Consider the following 19961-nt stretch of genomic DNA (forward strand, 5'->3'; position numbering starts at 1 on the left):
CAGTAAATTTGCAACAGTATTAATCCCTCTGTTCACATTCAAATTTATCTCTATTTTTTCATATAATTACCAAAACGTACCTCTTCTTTTGTAATACAGTTAATACAATTCTATAATGCATAAGTGGTTCTGATCAATCTAATACATGTAGCTTTCTGACAATTATTTTGGAACATTTTGCAAAGTACTACATGAACTTGATGTTTTCAAAAGTGTAACTTCCTTATTACTGTAGTGACTGCAACAAGCGATTGCACAGTTCAGCCAGCCACTGTACTATGACCTTCTAGCCAAGTTATTAACCAACAGCACAGGCTGGAAGGTGGCACTGTCAGCTGAGTTAGTCAAGCTGCGAGCTTACAGCACTGGCCACTGTACTGCGCTGCTAGCAGACGGATGTGCTGTCCGCCACTGAACTATAAAACTGGATCCCAATAATAGAGGGTGCGAGTTTTGTGTGCAGTTTATATCAACAGTATTTTCATCCCACTGTGTGCCCAATTTAACGGAGACCAACAGGATTATGGAGCAGAGGCTTCAGATGTGTCCCAACTGCTGTAACTTCACTAGATTTGCGTAGAACGCATACTCACACAGACACAGGATAGAACGTGTTGATTCGTTATGTGTCAACCAATCGAATGTCAGCAGTTGCTGTTTGTGCGGCGGGATATGCTGTGGTTTCAGTGGTCACCCGATCGACAGACTGTGTAGTGCATTAGTGGGAGCCTTTTTGATAGGATATGTCAATGAGTGCACTGGCCACTCAAGTGATGGAGTGTGTACAGTGTTATTCAGTAGTTGCTCCTCTGACATATGATGTAATGTGATTAAGTTGTGACCTGTGTGACAGTGTTTTGTAATACTGTCATCATTTCTGTGACTAGTTTCTTATACTAGGAGTGCTAACAATGTTAATTTAGTGATCAACTGTTTCTTTTATGTGCCAGAAAAATGCTTGCTCTGCTTTCTATATAAATTATCCCAAACTATACTGACACATATATGAAGTACATAATTAAGCAATAAACCAGGAATTAAATATCTGATTACTGCATGAAAAAAATCATGCAATTTTAAGAAATGGAATTAAATGTGTGAAATAGTCCTAAATAGTGAAACAAATACTAACAAAGAGATAGAGGGGCTGGCCAGTACTTACTCCAGCTCAGTACAGCCGATAGATACACATAAAACAGAACTGAAAATTTACATTCCTAGCTTTCGGAACAAATGTTCCTTCATCGGGGAGGAGAGAGGGGAAAGAAAGGGAAGAAGGGAAAGGAGATTCAGTTACTCACAACCCAGGTTATGAAGCAACAGGGAAAGGAAATTAGGGAGGGTAGCAAGGATGGAGGCATGGTTGTCAGAGGGAAGCCAAAGATATTCTATATCTTTGGCTTCCCTCTGACAACCATGCCTCCATCCTTGCTACCCTCCCTAATTTCCCCTCTCTCCTCCCCGATGAAGGAACATTTGTTCCGAAAGCTAGGAATGTAAATTTTCAGTTTTGTTTTATGTGTATCTATCGGCTGTACTGAGCTGAGGTAAGTACTGGCCAGCCCCTCTATCTCTTTGTTAGTATTTGTTTCACATCTTTATATGAGATTTTCCATTAATCATTTAGATCACCTACATAGTCCTAAACAGGATTATCAGTAATAGTTAAGTCATAGACATGAACAATGAAAATGCCCAGAACATTCATCTAAGCATGAAGAAACAGGTTTTCTTGGTAAAATTGCTCTCAATATTTTTCTAGTGCAATACAATTCTTACTCATGCCTTGTGAAATTTTAATGTGCAGATCACAATCAAGCGAAAGTTTGCACTTTGAAATGCCTATAGCACCCTACTTCAGTACAGGTTCATGTCTTGTTTACTGTGGTGGACTTTATCATCTTTTATGTTGGTGCTATTGGCCGGACTCACAAAAAACTTTATTCTTAGCTTTAAAACAAACAGTTGGTATTTCAGACGAAGTTGTATTGTAAAGAATTCAATAGAACTCTTTTTTGTACCAAAAAGGGGCAGTAAGTAATCTGGTTTGTGTTCATATTATAATAGCATATAAGCTTATGATAGCTGCAAATGTATTTATATATTTACAAAATAAAACTCCACATATGAATGTAAACATTATAAATCAATCCTCCTAATTCTCCTAGTACCTGTCCAAAGCTCAGAAATAGAATATGGAAAGTATTAAGTGCACTGGAAGCACTAAGCGAATGCTGTGGGGTGAGCAGCGGACAATGCAGCAAATGAGGCAAAGCAGGCACATATCTCACACCACAGCCAGGGATCAGTTTGTACATCAGTATGGTTCAATTTGACATACTTTTTCATTGGGCTTATGCTCATGACTAAATTAGCTTATCTGTCAAATATCAGGATGAGAAGAAATTGTCCCAGAAACATTCAAATGAATCTAAGAGTACAAAAGAGGTTACTATTTTGGCAGGTCTGATGACAATTGAGGGATGTTGAGAAACGGGATGAAATATGAGATACTTGCCTCCAGTTGTTCTATTAAATTCCTATTTTCCGCCTCAAGTCTATGTACAGTTTCCATGTCTACACGAGGTGATGCCATCTCCTCCTTCAGTACATGGTACTCTACCTCATAATCATGAAGTTGTTTTGAAACATCACTTGTGAAAACCTGCAACAGTAATTTAGATTCACACATAAGCGACACTAGTACCTCACAATCGATTTACAGTGTTCCACTGAAAATGTCTGGGCTACTTTCACTACAGCCTGAGGAAGTGTAGTAAATTTGTTGCTTATAACACGTTAACTCTCTGCTTAGGTCATATATTTATTTCACTTTTCTACTTAATTGTAAAAGTTACTTTGTTTACTTTGCATCACACTATTTTACCACGCAAGTCTGGTGTAAAAATGAGTTTCGATTCAAGTTGATTTTCAGTTTTAATCTGTGATATAATACTATTTCTATAAAAAATGTTTTATGTGTACATAAAATCAGCAATCAAACATACATTTTAATCTTATAAAAATGATTTATAAAAATATTGAGACAACATACCAAAGCAACACATAATCCACGATCACAATTTTTCTGAAATACTATTATACACAACAATGTTAGTGGTTGTCATCTCTATTCATGGTGTCCCAAAGTGAATTACATCTAAAAAGTTTGCAGTAGACAAAAAAGATAATCAGTCGCTTCTTCGACTGTGATTAGAGTGTCTTTCTTTTTCAGCACCTATACCAATTTTAAGACTGTGGTGACTGCCAGTATACTGAGGTAGTGCAGAAAATACGTGCCACAATACAGATATGAACCTAATATGCTAAATAAATTTGATATAAGGAGATACTGATTTAGAAACTGCAAGAAATCTCACCTGCTTCATGATGCGATCAAGTGTAGCTTTGTCAATGGAAGGCACCTTTCCTTTTAGGTAGTCCATTATTTCTTCAAAATTATCACAAGCTAATAGGCCTTCCCTGTGTTCATTTAAGAGAGCAACAGCAACACGAACCACAACATCTGTGCTTTCAAAGAACAGCAAATCTGCAAAAAGAAACACTGTAAGTAGCAGCTGTCAGAATAAACAACCTTATCTTACACATGGCTCTCATGCACTGCTCTGCCCTTTTCGATTTTCTTCATACTTATAACATTTGGTCAATGCTCGGAGGTCAATTTCCTAAAATAGCATAACTCAGTTCTCAAAAGAACCTTAAGAAACTGCCCTTGAAGATTAGGAGCTTTTCCAGTGCTTTTAAGTATAAAGCATATGTAGACTGTCAACAAATTCATTGGTAGCTCAGTGTGTAGTTTAACTGGACTGTAATCAGAATGTTTGTGGGTCAAATCTCACAAGTAGCATGCTTTTGTAAAATTCCATATTTATTAAGAAATGGAAATGTTAATTAACAAATATGGAATCATAATAAAATCTTTTATTTTTTTATTGCTGTATATTAAAAATTTGTACAAAAGCACAAAACACTAAATAGAAAAAGCAAATACTTGATGTAAATAATTTTTTTTTCGCTTAATAAAAGGGCATTTCACATATCAGTATAATTTTAATTTATTTTCAGATGACCAACAATCAAAATTAAAAAAAGATGTTTCTATTAAAAACTATTGTTCCTTATTTGTTAATTAACATTTTTTTTGTTAATAAATAAAGAATAAAAAAAATAAAAAACATACAATGCTAGTGAGATTCAGATCAGTGACCTTACGATTATAACCCAATTACACTATTCACTGAGCTACCAACAAATTCGCTAACCTACAAATGTTTGGTACTTAACAGCATTTAGAAATCTTTTCATCTTCGAAGGCCAATTTTTAAGTTATTTTGAGAAATGCATTGTACTACTTTAGGAAACTGGTGTCCAGGTGCTGGATGTTCAGATCCTATATGAAGACATTCAGAGAGGACCGCTCTGTATGGTTCCCTTATTAATATACACTGTATCTCAAATAAATGCTAATGGCCTTGCCGCAATGGTAACACCGGTTCCCGTCAGATCACCGAAGTGAAATGCTGTTGGGCTGGGCTAGCACTTGGATGGGTGACCATCCGGTCTGCCAAGCGCTGTTGGCAAGCGAGGTGCACTCAGCCATTGTGAGGCAAACTGAGGAGCTACTTGATTGAGAAGTAGCGGCTCTGGTCTTGTAAACTGACATATGGCTGGGAGAGCGGTGTGTTGACCACATGCCCCTCCATATCCGCATCCAGTGATGCCTGTGGGCTGAGTATGACATGGCGGCCAGTTGGTATAGTTGGGCCTTCAAAGGCTTGTTCAGATGGAGTTTAGTTCAGTTTTAGTATCTTGAATACAATTAACCGGGACTTCACGTAATCTGTAGAGGAATTCTAAGACATTGCTTGAAAATGTCAGCTATTGTCAGTCCCTAGTTGCTGGGGTTAATGTTATTTCAGGAGTAACAGATATGGCAAAGCTGTGCTACAGCCTCAGGTAACAAACCATACCACACACTTGAGCAGAAGAAAATATGAGTCCAGTAGCAGTTTTCCATACCACCAGATCTGAGTAGTTATGTGCCACAATTGACTATTCACAGAAGACACGAAATGACAAATTTTAGATGAACCAATAAGATTTGTATCTTTTTGGTGTTTAGTAAAAGCATAAGAAAGGTTCTTTTGGAAATTGCTAGAACAATGATTTGCTTCCAATAATGTCACACATTTAACTATGAAACAATGACTGACAAGACTGAAACTTCTTTGTTATAAGAAGAGCATCTGACTCATTAAAAATACAAATATTTAATCTTAAGCAATGTTAAAGAACATACCATCTCATGAACAGGGTGACTCAAAATCACTTGGGAAAAAAACTGTCATTGTGATACAAGTCTGAGCATTTTGTGGGCCACATAGAGTGTAAGAACTTCTGAAAAACAGGAAAACTATTTGGCTATGATGATGATGAGTGGTGGAGTGATGATGTCAAATTTTGGGGAGAAAAGAAGGATGAAAAATGACATTTGTAGCTTATGAGTCTCTAATAAACAGCAAATTGATAGAGTATTGATGTCGGGATGACACCCCTCAAGTGTTGTCAAGCAACACAATAACTTTGCAAGGATGTTGCCCTCTGATTCTGAACATTTACTGCACAAAAAGAGCAAGAAGCTTTTCAGAGCAGGAAAAGCATTATCAGCCAAAAGTTTTGGCACAAAACAGGTTAGTTTGAAATTATTATCTTATGCTTACACAACTGTTTAAATTTTTTGTGATGGTTTATTCTGAAAAGCATAGATAGCTACCCATCAAAAATATGACACACTGAGTTGCAGACAAGTACAACAAAAAGTTTGTTACATGTTGAGCTTTCAGCCAAAGCCTTCTTCAGAAAAGAAAACACACACATTCACACAAACAAGCACACCTCTTGCACATGATCGCTATCTCTGGCTGCTCTGACCAGAACGCCACTGGCAGCGGCCAGAAATAACAGTGATATGTGCATGAGGTGTGCATGAGACGGTCTTGCTTGTTTGAATGGGTGTGTGTGTTTTCTTTTCTGAAAAGGGCTGTGACCAAAACACAATGTGTACAGCCTTTTCATTGTGTCTGTCTGCAACTGAACATATCTTTACAGTGGGTACCGGTCTATCATTTTCATAATATTGTTGGTATTCCAAACTCGACTTTCCACTGTTTGATGTCTTACTTTTGTTGAGCGGAGCATGTATGTGACTATAATGCACAGAGTGTTCCACTTAGCTGTTTTACCACAGAGCACTGAAACTTTTTTTGCCACATGATAGTCTGCAAAGGGCTAAGTACTTTACTTTGTGGTTAATGTTCATAATTTTTTACCTACCAAGATACTGAAACTAATGTAATGATGTACAATTTTTAATTCCAATTCAGAGTCCTCACGGGAAGAGGGACATGTCAGCTAGAATGCTTCTCATTGTTTGTGTAGTGACATTTTCTTCTTCCATCCAGTACTGTGCCACCCTGGATCACACTAGATTTGTGAGTGCATGTAGGCCTGCAAGCTAGTGGCTACCATACCGAGCCTAAGCATCTCTGTGTCTGCCAGGAGGCAGTTTGCATTGAGCAGCTAACAAGCGACTCTTGAGCTGCTCAGAGCACCATTCACGCTAGCAAGTAATCGGCTCATTAGATGTCAGGTTGCCAGTGTGTACTCATCAATTTGTCCAACCAACATCACCATTTCACTCATATGCAGGTCATTAACTACCTCTATTATGTTAAATAGCTGTCAGTAAGTCTAATTTACTCCAGCATAGACATTTAGGTAAAGAGAAGAAGAAATATAGTACTACTTCCAAACTATAGCTTGGCATCTTGCTGGCAAGGGGAGGGAGGGGGGTGTTGAGGGGGGGGGGGGGGGTTTGCAGGGAAAGCGAGTATTATTTACTTCAGGAAGAGAGGGAGAGGTGGTGTGTGGCGGATAACAAGCTCTGCCTCCACATATTGTAAGTACGTAGCACAGTGCAGGCACCACAAACTTGTGTTTTGAGCTTTCACGAGATTCTAATAGCTGGCTTTCTTTTCCAAACTGGAGCAGAAGGTAACCCCTTTGATGGGCCACCCACCACACCATCACTCATTTCCGAAAACATCACAATGAAAATAGTGCAACAAAACACAGACAGTGACAGCACAGCTTAGCGACAAAGCAGACAACAACGCAGTCAACATCAGATAATGGTATGCTGCACAGTTGGCAACAAACATCTGTAAATCTCTACAGCACAAAGTCTCCCGTCTGCTGCTGATCAGATCTGGGGAATCCCCTTGCCAAGTTCCCACATAGTGTGTAGCACCAGTTATTGAATATGTTAATTTGCTCTTTCATCTCATACTTACAGATATTAAATCTGTATGCTGTGCCATATATACAACCTGAATCTTTGGCTTTGGCTGCTAGCAATTCACCTTCTGAGATAGAGAACAAATGGAGTATCTAATCTTATCTCACCCTGTTCACAACTCTATCCAACCAGTAAGGCTGAAATGTCATCAGTCAACTAATGACTTGAAAACCATTTGGATACAATGCTAATAACAATCATTTTCGGTATCACCACCTTTCCTTCCCCATCCCCAGTCCCATGCCTAAGGATGCTAACCATATCTTACTACAAGAGTTTTTGCAGGAGGTAAGTGATACATGTGTGTATCAAGTTTTGTTGAATTTGTTTCACGCATTCCACACTTATACTTGACATGTAACATACTTCCCACATCCACACTTACCAACCCCTAAGGATGAAATTATGTTGCAACTGCCGCCATTCAGCTTAGTGACACCAAAAACTATGGCTCTTACACTAATAATAGTTATTTTCAATTATTTGTACATGTCACGACCCCCTGCCCCCACCCCTCCTCCTATCCACTCCTAGCAGTGCTACAGAGGTCCCAGCCCCCTTCCATCACACTAGTATTTTTTTTCCTAGATATTAAGTCATATTAATTCCAAGTTGGTTGAAATTCCTCCATGTGTTCTAGGATTACGCCTACATGCCAACCTGTTTCCTCCCCTATGCCTCCCCCTAACCCTAAGAAAGCTAAGGGATGTCCTAACCCCATAGCATTTTTTTCAGATAATCAGTCATACACCTAGCAAGTCTGGTTGAATTTTTTCCAGGCACTGTACAATTATGCTCACATGTCATTAATGTCTACTGCTTTCAATGGGAAGTCCAGGCTGGACTTTCTCATTCGTATCAGACACAGTCACAATGGCCATGTGTGTGTATGAGTAGTGCTTGTTTGAGTACGTGTCTGTTTTCCACTTTGTTAGAAGGACTTTTTCTGAAAGCTTAAATTTGGCAGTCTTTTTCATTGTGCCTGTCTGTGACTCAAAGTCTTCTCTATGTGGTGAGCATGAATCTATCGCCTTTCCACATCACTATCATTTTTGTATACATAGACCTCTCCTGGCGAGATTATGGCCACGAGGCCTTCCTCTTACATCTAATCAGCCATGTTGCTATTTTTTATAAAGGTAGTCAGACATATTTCAGTTCTGAAGCTACTTGCTTACCAAAGATTCTGACCACAAAGCCCAGAGGAAACTGCGAAGCAAACAATGTTAGGACCCACGGCGCCGCATAGAGTGTTGGTGCTATATCGTGTGTGTCAAAATGTGCATACAGATCAGGTAATGTGTCACGCAGAAGGCGTGATATCTGATAGAGTTGCACTTGCAGAGCACCCATGTCGGGAACATACTGGCGACGCATGCCACGCTGGAGCATCAAGTGTCGCAACATCAAGAAAGCACACTCTTCTGACATCTGCAACAGAGGAAAAGACAAATGTATTTGCTATTGATATTCTTAAGGCAACAGTTATGAAAAGAAACAGAATCATGCTGTATAAAAATAATTAGAGTTTAGATGCAAGTTTCCACTTTGCACCAGTTCTACAATTGTTTGTGCTGCTTGCCATAATGGAATTCATTGTATGACTGTGTTTAACCCGGTTAGCATGGTGCATTATTGTAAAGTAAGTACTTACTCTGAAGAATGTAGTCTTACTGTTTCAGCACTATTAAGTGTGAAGAATGACATAACAGAAAATAATTTTCCATCTTACAGAGAGCAGGCCACTGAGAACTTAAGTCCTGTTCAGTCATCACATTTTCTGTGGAATTCTATAGTGACCCAATTCATTTGTAATATTCCATTAACATGCAATTCTTGCTTTCTGCTTGCCAATACTTATCTTCAGGGGCCGAAACGTTTGGTACTGTCGACAAGATACAAATAAATGTAGAAGTGGTGACATAATCCTAGCTTTCAGAACTGTTAGTTTCTTCCTCATGAAGGAGGGATGGATAGGTTGGAAAGATTAAAAAGGAAGGGCAGGTCACCGAGATGCCGGAAGTCCCTTTCACCTCTGCCTTTATCTTGTCCTCTCACTACAGCAGGATTCCTGGGGTCTCAGTGACCTGCCCTTCTTTTTTAATCTTCTGAGCCTATCCCTCCCTCCCTACTCAAGGAAGGAATTAACTGTTCCAAAAGCTATGACTGTATCATCACTTTTACTGTTAAACGTGCCTCCTGGCAGTACTAAACACTTCACCTCCAGAAGGTAAGTAAAGACAAGAGTTCTGTCTTACTGTTTCCTTGACTGAATTTTCCTTGGATATAATTCCTTCTTCTTCCTGTTTAAGGCACCGAAGATTTGCTGTAGGTCTGCTGAGATTAGTTTTAGTGATACTGAATGTTCTTGTCTGGCTGTTCTTTCAATTATGAGTCTCCCATTATCCAAATGCCTTGTAAGGGAAGCTGCAGTGTTCACTCGTATATTCTTCAGTAAACTAATGGAGGTCGAATCAATGCCATCTATCTCAAGAGCTATCACGAGAGATTTTGTTGAAATTGGGTCAAATTCTTTCTCAGACTCAGTGAATTCCCATCAAAGTGGTAATTCATACTCCTTACTTAGAACTGAAATTTCATTCACCACTTGCAAATGATCCACTGTGTTATATCCACTTATAAAGCCAACTTGGACTTTGTTTTATTAAAAGCAAATGAAGATTCTATGTAGTTGATGATATTTATAGCAAACCCCTTTAATGAGGGAAAGGAAGTTGACAGATCTGTAGCTTTTCATGTGTTGCTTGTAGAACAATTGTAGTACTGCCCCAGTTTCAAGAAATTGTCACAAGACCTTCTGAAAATAATTTTGCAAGTTTCTTTTGCACCATATTTTCCCCTAGATTTAAATATTTCTATTGACTTACCATCCTCTCCTGATGGCTTTACTTTCTTCATAATTTGAAGGGCTTTATGCACATTAGAGGCTAGCACTGCTTCCAAAATTTCATGCTGATTATATCACTCTCCAATCCACATTACTCTCTTAAACCGTACAAACATTAAAGAAACATTGGAATGTGATAAATTTTAATTGCTGTTTACTGTGCCATCTAATGTAATGAAAGATGACAGTTACCTAATGTAAGCTCTGCTTTGATTTCTTCATACGCCTGTTGTTGGCAATTATTTCTATTACCAAATTTTTGTTTTGTTTTCTTAAATCCTTTTAAAAAGATTTACAAATAGTTTTGTTAACTGTACCATTTTCCATTATTAATTGCCTGGAACTCTCATCCTCTCTTTAGTAGTTTTTTGTTCCATTATCTCATTTTCATTTTCTCATCTTTTAATTTCTTCACCAATACAACCCCTTTACCCGAATGTCTATGTACCTTTGTTAAGTAATTGCGTCTTCTGTTTATGTCCGTATAATCTTCAGTTGCTAAGAAGCTGACTTGTCCCTCATTTAATCAGTTAAGCCTACTCATTCTTAAATATTTTCCCATTACCTAAATTTCTGATTATGAATCTGATGAGTTACTGAGCTAAGTATTTCATTAACTAACTACTGAACAAACATTATGGAATGCTTTAAGTGCTATGAAAGCAAATGCATCTTACACACAAACTTTTATATGAGATACTCACATGCAATAGGAGAACACCAGCTACAAAGCTAAGGCCCTGACAGTAACCAACTTCTGGATCAAGGAGAGAATAGGCCTTCAATAGGTTAAAGAGTGACAACTGTCCAGGTCCTAGAGGCCGTGAGAAGAATGGATGACTAGGAAATGTTCGTCCTGAAATGCAATTAGTTCTCTATGTGAATGCAAAGACAAATGATAAATAATAACAAACTTTTGCAATTTATGGACGAGAAAACTGCATACTAGTCTCAAAATTTTCATGACTTCTTTATTCTATGTTTCCCCTTTTTTAAAAATCTTATTGCTTCCATAACTTCAATGAGATATTTTCAGATTCTCACCAAGATCTGAGCTTTACACTAAGTTTACAATTACACTAAGTTTACAGTTGTTATTAAAGCCCAACAGATACATATTAAACACATGCATATGTATGTAAGTTGTATGCAAGCAAAATTACTTCCAAAATGAAATTACAATGACATAAAGATACAAAAGACTATCACTTATCAACAGACTTAAAAGTATCCCGTATTTACTCAAATCTAAGCCGCACTTTTTTTCTGGTTTTTGTAATCCAAAAAATCGCTTGCGGCTTAGAATCGAGTGCAAAGTAAGCGGAAGTTCTGAAAAATGTTGGTAGGTGCCGCCACAATTAACTTCTGCCGTCGAATATATGTAGTGCTACACAGGCATGCTTTGCAGGCACAAAGATAAATACTGGCGCCAAAACCTTGGCGTCAGTAAAAAAAGTGGAAGACGACCTTTTTTTTCTCCACCCCGAGTTTCGACCACTGCATTTTCATACATTATTCAACGAAGTAAATACAAATTAAGTATTGTTCATCTTCAAATTTAGCAGCATTTCAATGTATTACGAAAATCCGACTGGCAAGACTGTTTGGGATGTTTGTCAATATGGCCAACTCTATGTTCTGAATTTTTTCTTACCTGTGAGAAGAGATGGTTGTCAATAGGAACTTTTATGAATTGTGAATCACATGCAATATTCTCTTCACCATGAGAATAATACGAATATAAACATTTTACCATGTATTCTTTCATGTTTGCTGCTATCTCATTTAAAACCTGTCTGCCTAATAAACTACGAAACTAGAGTGAGACAACAGCAAACGCGGAAGAATATACATATCATGTCATGTTTATATTCGTATTATTCCTGTGCCTAATAGTGATACAGTCAGAAATGAAGCACGGCAATTGACTAGACTTTTAAATCTAAGATGACTTTAATTTCTGTGCAGAATGTAATGTACTATAGAGGCGTCTGCAAAGATTTTCAAACGGAGAAAAATTTTCGCTAAACTCTCGTTCGGAACATCTTCAATCATACGCATTCTGTTATTTGGTTCTTGTTGATCACTATCAAAGAAAGCAACAGTATAAGTAACAACAAATCTCTTGGCATTGTTTCGCTAATGAGATGATTCCTCTCTCTCTGTCTCTTTCTCTCTTTTTTTTTTTATTATTAAAAAAAAAAGAAACGGTGGTAGCGTGCACAAAAGCAAGCCATGCCGCGAGCGGCGACAGGCCGTAAACACAGAAGCAACAAACAATGCGTGACACAGTATAGTAATACATTTTTAGCTTAGAGTGACGTAAACACCTATAACAAAGAGAACGGCACTTATCATATCAAAGAAAAATAAGCAATCAATTCAAACCAGACGAAGCACGTGAAAAAGGAAGGGTACCCGTATAAATACGGACGGAGTGCCTGACGCATAGCAATGGCTACCCTGTATAGCTTAACTGCTAAGCGTACGACTCGAACCAAACTACTGTAGCTGTATCGTCATTCATTCGACCTAAATTGTGTCTCATATTACAATGGACCACCATTGTTTCGATTTGGAGGTGCTGCCTAAAACTTTTCTCTCCCCTTGAATTTCGAGTCCCAAATTTCAGATGCGGCTTAGATTCGGGAAAATTTTTTTCCCTTGATTTCGAGTCTCATTTTTCAGGTGCGGCTTAAGATTCAAGTAAATACAGTACACAAAAAGTGACAGGTGCTACATTCTGCACCTATACCTCTTCTTTGCAAATCATTGTCTTGTATGCAACAAATGTTTAAATGTGTTTGAATTCCTAAGGAACCAAACCGTTTAGGTCATCAGTCCCTCGACTTACACACTACTTAAACCAATTTATGATAAGAACAATACACACACCCATGTCCGAGGGAGGACTTGAACCTCTCGGTTACGGCTCCTACCCTTGTAACTGCCCCCGGTGTAAAACCTGTCCCATGCACCCTCCCACCACCACCTACTCCAGTCCTGTAACCCGGAAGGTGTACACGATCAAAGACAGAGCCACGTGTGAAAGCACCCATGTGATTTACCAACTGACCTGCCTACACTGTGAAGCTTTCTATGTGGGAATGACCAGCAACAAACTGTCCATTCGCGTGAATGGACACACGCAGACAGTGTTTGTTGGTAATGAGGATCACCCTGTGGCTAAACATGCCTTGGTGCACAGCCAGCACATCTTGGCACAGCGTTACACCGTCCGGGTTATCTGGATACTTCCCATTAACACCAACCCGTCAGAACTCCGGAGATGGGAACTTGCCCTTCAGTATATCCTCTCTTCTTGTTACCCACCAGGCCTCAATCTCCACTAATTTCAAGTTGCTGCCGCTCATACCTCACCCGTCATTCAACAACATCTTTGCCTCTGTACTTCCGCCTTGACTGACGTCTCTGCCCAAACTCTTTGCCTTTACAAATGTCTGCTTGTGTCTGTGTATGTGCGGATGGACATTTGTGTGTGTGTGTGTGTGTGTGTGTGTGTGTGTGTGTGTGTGTGGGCGCGCGCGCGCGTGTGTATACCTGTCCTTTTTCCCCCTAAGGTAAATCTTTCCGCTCCCGGGATGTAGCGGATGTAGGAAGAAGGTAGAAGGTATGGGTGCGGGGTATTGGTGGGGTCAGGAGGTTGATGGAGTCAGGTGAAAGGTTTTGTAGGGGGCCTAAGGTTCTGAGGATTGCTTGAAGCTCCTTCCTAAAATTCACAAACCCAATCATCCCAGCCGTCCCATTGTAGCTGGTTACCAAGCCCCCACAGAACGTATCTCTGCCTACATAGATCAACACCTTCAACCCATTACATGCAGTCTCCCATCCTTCATCAAAGACACCAACCACGTTCTCGAACACCTGGAATCCTTACCCAGTCTGTTACCCCCGGAAACCATCCTTGTAACCATTGATGCCACTTCCTTATACACAAATATTCCGCACGTCCAGGGCCTCGCTGCGATGGAGCACTTCCTTTCACGCCGATCACCTGCCACCCTACCTAAAACCTCTTTCCTCATTACCTTAGCCAGCTTCATCCTGACCCACAACTTCTTCACTTTTGAAGGCCAGACATACCAACAATTAAAGGGAACAGCCATGAGTACCAGGATGGCCCCCTCGTACGCCAACCTATTCATGGGTCGCTTAGAGAAAGCCTTCTTGGTTACCCAGGCCTGCCAACCCAAAGTTTGGTACAGATTTATTGATGACATTTTCATGATCTGGACTCACAGTGAAGAAGAACTCCAGAATTTCCTCTCCAACCTCAACTCCTTTGGTTCCATCAGATTCACCTGGTCCTACTGTAAATCCCATGCCACTTTCCTTGACGTTGACCTCCACCTGTCCAATGGCCAGCTTCACACGTCTGTCCACATCAAACCCACCAACAAGCAACAGTACCTCCATTGTGACAGCTGCCACCCATTCCACATCAAATGGTCCCTTCCCTACATGCTAGGTCTTCGTGGCAAACGAATCTGCTCCAGTCCGGAATCCCTGAACCATTACACCAACAACCTGAAAACAGCTTTCGCATCCCGCAACTACCCTCCCGACCTGGTACAGAAGCAAGTAACCAGAGCCACTTCTTCATCTCCTCAAACCCAGAACCTCCCACAGAAGAACCCCAAAAGTGCCCCACTTGTGACAGGATACTTGCCTGCATCTCGGGGTCGTGCGGTAGCGTTCTCGCTTCCCACGCCCGGGTTCCCAGGTTCGATTCCCGGCGGGGTCAGGGATTTTCTCTGCCTCGTGATGGCTGGGTGTTGTGTGCTGTCCTTAGGTTAGTTAGGTTTAAGTAGTTCTAAGTTCTAGGGGACTGATGACCATAGATGTTAAGTCCCATAGTGCTCAGAGCCATTTGACAGGATACTTTCCGGGACTGGATCAGACTCTGAATGTGGCTCTCCAGCAGGGATACGACTTCCTCAAATCCTGCCCTGAAATGAGATCCATCCTTCATGAAATCCTCCCCACTCCACCAAGAGTGTCTTTCCGCCGTCCACCTAACCTTCGTAACCTCTTAGTTCATTCCTATGAAATCCCCAAACCACCTTCCCTACCCTCTGGCTCCTACCCTTGTAACCGCCCCCGATGTAAAACCTGTCCCATGCACCCTCCCACCACCACCTACTCCAGTCCTGTAACCGGAAGGTGTACACGATCAAAGGCAGAGCCACTTGTGAAAGCACCCACGTGATTTACCAACTGACCTGCCTACACTGTGATGCATTCTATGTGGGAATGACCAGCAACAAACTGTCCATTCGCATGAATGGACACAGGCAGACAGTGTTTGTTGGTAATGAGGATCACCCTGTGGCTAAACATGCCTTGGTGCACAGCCAGCACATCTTGGCACAGTGTTACACCGTCCGGGTTATCTGGATACTTCCCACCAACACCAACCTATCCGAACTCCGGAGATGGGAACTTGCCCTTCAGTATATCCTCTCTTCTCGTCATCCGCCAGGCCTCAATCTCCGCTAATTTCAAGTTGCCGCCACTCATACCTCACCTGTCTTTCAACAACTTCTTTGCCTCTACACTTCGGCCTCGACTGACATCTCTGCCCAAACTCTTTGTCTTTAAATATGTCTGCTTGTGTCTGTATGTGTGGATGGATATGTGCGTGTGTGCGAGTGTATACCTGTCCTTTTTTCCCCCTAAGGTAAGTCTTTCCGCTCCCGGGATTGGAATGACTCCTTACCCTCTCCCTTAAAACCCACTTCCTTTCGTCTTCCCCTCTCCTTCCCTCTTTCCTGATGAGGCAACAGTTTGTTGCGAAAGCTTGAATTTTGTGTGTATGTTTGTGTGTCTATCGACCTGCCAGCGCTTTTGTTCGGTAAGTCACCTGATCTTTGTTTTTATACATATATGTATATATACACATATATAAAATGTCTGCTTGTGTCTGTGTATGTGTGGCTGGATATGTGTGTGCGAGTGTATACCTGGACCTTTTTTCCCCCTAAGGTAAGTCTTTCCGCTCCCGGGATTGGAATGACTCCTTACCCTCTCCCTTAAAACCCATATCCTTTTGTCTTTCCTTCTCCTTCCCTCTTTCCTGACGAGGCAACCATTGGTTGCGAAAGCTAGAATGAATTTTGTGTGTATGTTTGTGTTTGTTTGTGTGTCTATCGACCTGCCAGCGCTTTTGTTTGGTAAGTTTCATCATCTTTCTTTTTAGACATATATATATACACATATATATACACACACACACACACACACACACACACACACACACACACACACACAGATATATATATATATATATATATATATATATATATATATATATATATACAAAGATGAGGTGACTTACCGAACAAAAGCGCTGGCAGGTCGATAGACACACAAACAAACACAAACATACACACAAAATTCAAGCTTTCGCAACAAACTGTTGCCTCATCAGGAAAGAGGGAAGGAGGGGGGAAGACGAAAGGAAGTGGGTTTTAAGGGAGAGGGTAAGGAGTCATTCCAATCCCGGGAGCGGAAAGACTTACCTTAGGGGGAAAAAAGGACAGGTATACACTTGCACACACGCACATATCCATCCACACATACATCCTTCCCTCTTTCCTGATGAGGCAACAGTTTGTTGCGAAAGCTTGAATTTTGTGTGTATGTTTGTGTTTGTTTGTGTGTCTATCGACCTGCCAGCGCTTTTGTTCGGTAAGTCACCTCATCTTTGTTTTTATATATAATTTTTCCCACGTGGAATGTTTCCTTCCATTATATATATATATATATATATATATATATAGAGGGAAACATTCCACGTAGGAAATATATATCTAAAAACAAAGATGATGTGACTTACCAAATGAAAGTGCTGGCAGGTCGACAGACACACAAACAAACACAAACATACACACAAAATTCAAGCTTTCGCAACAAACTGTTGCCTCATCAGGAATGATGAGGCAACAGTTTGTTGCGAAAGCTTGAATTTTGTGTGTATGTTTGTGTTTGTTTGTGTGTCTGTCGACCTGCCAGCACTTTCATTTGGTAAGTCACATCATCTTTGTTTTTAGATATATATATATATATATATATATATATATATATATATATATATATCTGTGTGTGTGTGTGTGTGTGTGTGTGTGTGTGTGTGTGTGTGTGTGTGTCAGTGGGACATAACATGTCGTATGCACTGACCCTGTTATACAAAAATAGGAATTTTACAATTTTTGCCCTCTGAACAGATAAATTTCTGTGGAGTTCCGTGTAAATATTACACACAGTATCACATAACTTGATTGCTTGTGTAAGGGAATACTGTAAATTGTTTTGTTGTTTGACTATAACAGCCTAGGAATTACCTTACGCAAATCTGCCTGTTTAAGATAACTATTTTAAATTAATTTCAAATGAAAATCTCTCTCTCTCTAGGTCATAGAGAGCATCTTCATTAAGTGTTCAAAAATGGCTCTGAGCACTATGGGACTTAACTTCTGAGGTCATCAGTCGTATAAAAGTAACTTTGATGTTTAAGGTAAGGGTATGTTAAATCAGCAGCAGCATCCCAAATATTGGGGGTACACCGTGGTACAGAGTCCCATATTAATAACTATATAGGCTGAGACTATCCGCTGATAACTCACCTAGGTCAATGAGAATTACATGCTGGTGAGCAGTAAGCTGCTTGAGCAGGCCTTCATATGGTACATTGTAGTTTGGGAATTTCGATATGTCAGGAGGAGCGTGGTTCAAGCAATACTGATCAGCAAGGAATTGCCACACTTCCCCTCTCTTAGTCCTTGGTACACCTGAAACAAAGATATCTTACTGATGCTCACTGCACGAGTATTATTTCATGACAATATTATGAAAATCATGGATTGCTGCTCACCACATTGCAGAGATGCTGAGTCGCAGACAGGCAGAATGTAAAGACTACTAAACAAGTAAGTCTTCAGCCGGAAGGTTTTCTTCTGAAACACACACACACACACACACACACACACACACACGCAAACACAGATCTCACAGGCATGACCACTGTGTGTGTGTGTGTGTGTGTGTGTGTGTGTGTGTGTGTGTGTGTGTGGTTTACTTTAGAAGAAGGCCTTCTGGCCAACAGCTTATGCATTTAGTAGTCTTTTCGTTGTGCCTGTCTGCGACTCAACATCTCCACTGTATGTTGAGTAGCACTCTATCCTTATTATTATTATTCCATCCTAGATTTTCCATTGTTAAATATTATTTCATGGTTTACAAAATTTCCAATACAATAAAGTTTAATAGACAAGTCTAGTTATTTTACCCTGTTTAATCGCTTGAAGTAACATCTGTCTGTCACAACGGGTTGAAACTGCTGATTCCCGGCTCAGAAGTAAGTCCCACACTTCTACAAGCTCACGAACACAAGAACCAATCTCATCATACTCCAGTTTCAAGCGTTTTACAGTTGCCTCCTCCTGACGAGCTGTAAGAAGTTACAAATTAATATAATTAGCATATACAATTTTCAAAAATAAATTCCACATACTGTGACTGTCAATCAATATATACAAACAATAACATAGAAACCATCAAATAAACAACAATCTGAAGCTTTTTAACAAAATATGTTACCTTTGTGAAATGTGGCAGGAATTTTGTGGACATTGGTATGAAAATACTTCACACAAAAACCTCAGGTTTTATTGGTGATAGAAAAGTAAGGTCATGTGTTTTGGGTAACTCTCGAGGTAAGGGCCATTTGTAACTGAACATAAGGACTGTCACTAACCTACAGTGCAGGGTCAAAGTAAGAATATCACACACACACACACACACACACACACACACACACACACACACACACACACGTACAAAAATGATTTTTTACCATTCTTTTCTTACCAAAACTGAGCCAAGGATTACAAGGCAGCTATAAACAGCAAATTTTTATGCTATATTCCTACGATCCTGATCTTGAACAAACTTGAAAATTTTATTTATACCTTTATCAGTTTACAAGATGCACAGGTTCAAAGTTGACTTACATGTACATGTAAAATACGCACACAAATTCTGGTGCAAGGTAAAATCTAAATACTAAATAACCACAGCAAACTGAAAAACACCCCAAAACATGGTCTTCTGATACCGAAATTGAGCAATGGATTACACGACAGCTATACACAGCAAATGGCTAAATTTTTTCTGACACGTTCTTAAGATTCCAATCTCAAAAAAACTTGAAAATTGTACTGATATCTTTATCCATATCCAAGACACATGGGTCCAAAGTTAAGATTATTTGCAGCAATTTGGGTGCACATGTTTTCATTATTTAATAAGATTGAGAACATTGATTCACATATGATATATATCAAGCACCACTATAACAAATATATTGTAATATATGTGCGTTTGAAAAGATTTATATCTAATATCAGAACTGGTCTAACTGGCCACATAATTATATGCCACTGTACCACTCTACATTTGCTCTTTCAATAACCCATCTTTCTTATGTGAAACTACTCTCCCCCTTATTGGGAGTGACACATTGAAATTCCACACTCACAATCCAGGTGCACAATTGTAAGGTGCACCACAGAAGTCTGACGATGCTAGCACCGGCAGAGGCCTCCATTCTTGGATGCATGCGCAGTGCCTCCACCTTGCACTCTACTGGCCAGC

General features: G+C 39.9%; 1 protein-coding gene and 1 pseudogene across 5 annotated transcripts in view; one reads left to right on the top strand and one right to left on the bottom strand.

The window, feature by feature from the left end:
• Positions 1 to 19961, bottom strand: part of LOC126418503 (TBC1 domain family member 4) — an 885912-nt gene that overhangs the window by 3518 nt on the left and 862433 nt on the right. For all 5 annotated transcript variants that reach the window (XM_050085291.1, XM_050085295.1, XM_050085292.1 and 2 more), the window contains 6 exons: positions 18595 to 18756; positions 17933 to 18097; positions 10991 to 11142; positions 8557 to 8809; positions 3381 to 3550; positions 2519 to 2665 (listed from right to left, as the gene is read on the bottom strand). In XM_050085291.1, coding sequence (XP_049941248.1) covers positions 2519 to 2665; positions 3381 to 3550; positions 8557 to 8809; positions 10991 to 11142; positions 17933 to 18097; positions 18595 to 18756 — 1049 coding nt within the window. The remainder of the gene's footprint in view (positions 1 to 2518; positions 2666 to 3380; positions 3551 to 8556; positions 8810 to 10990; positions 11143 to 17932; positions 18098 to 18594; positions 18757 to 19961) is intronic.
• On the top strand, positions 4484 to 4601 carry LOC126420206 (5S ribosomal RNA; annotated as a pseudogene).

The sequence above is a fragment of the Schistocerca serialis genome, chromosome 9 (assembly GCF_023864345.2).
Source record: "Schistocerca serialis cubense isolate TAMUIC-IGC-003099 chromosome 9, iqSchSeri2.2, whole genome shotgun sequence".
Taxonomy (NCBI): Eukaryota; Metazoa; Arthropoda; class Insecta; order Orthoptera; family Acrididae; genus Schistocerca; species Schistocerca serialis.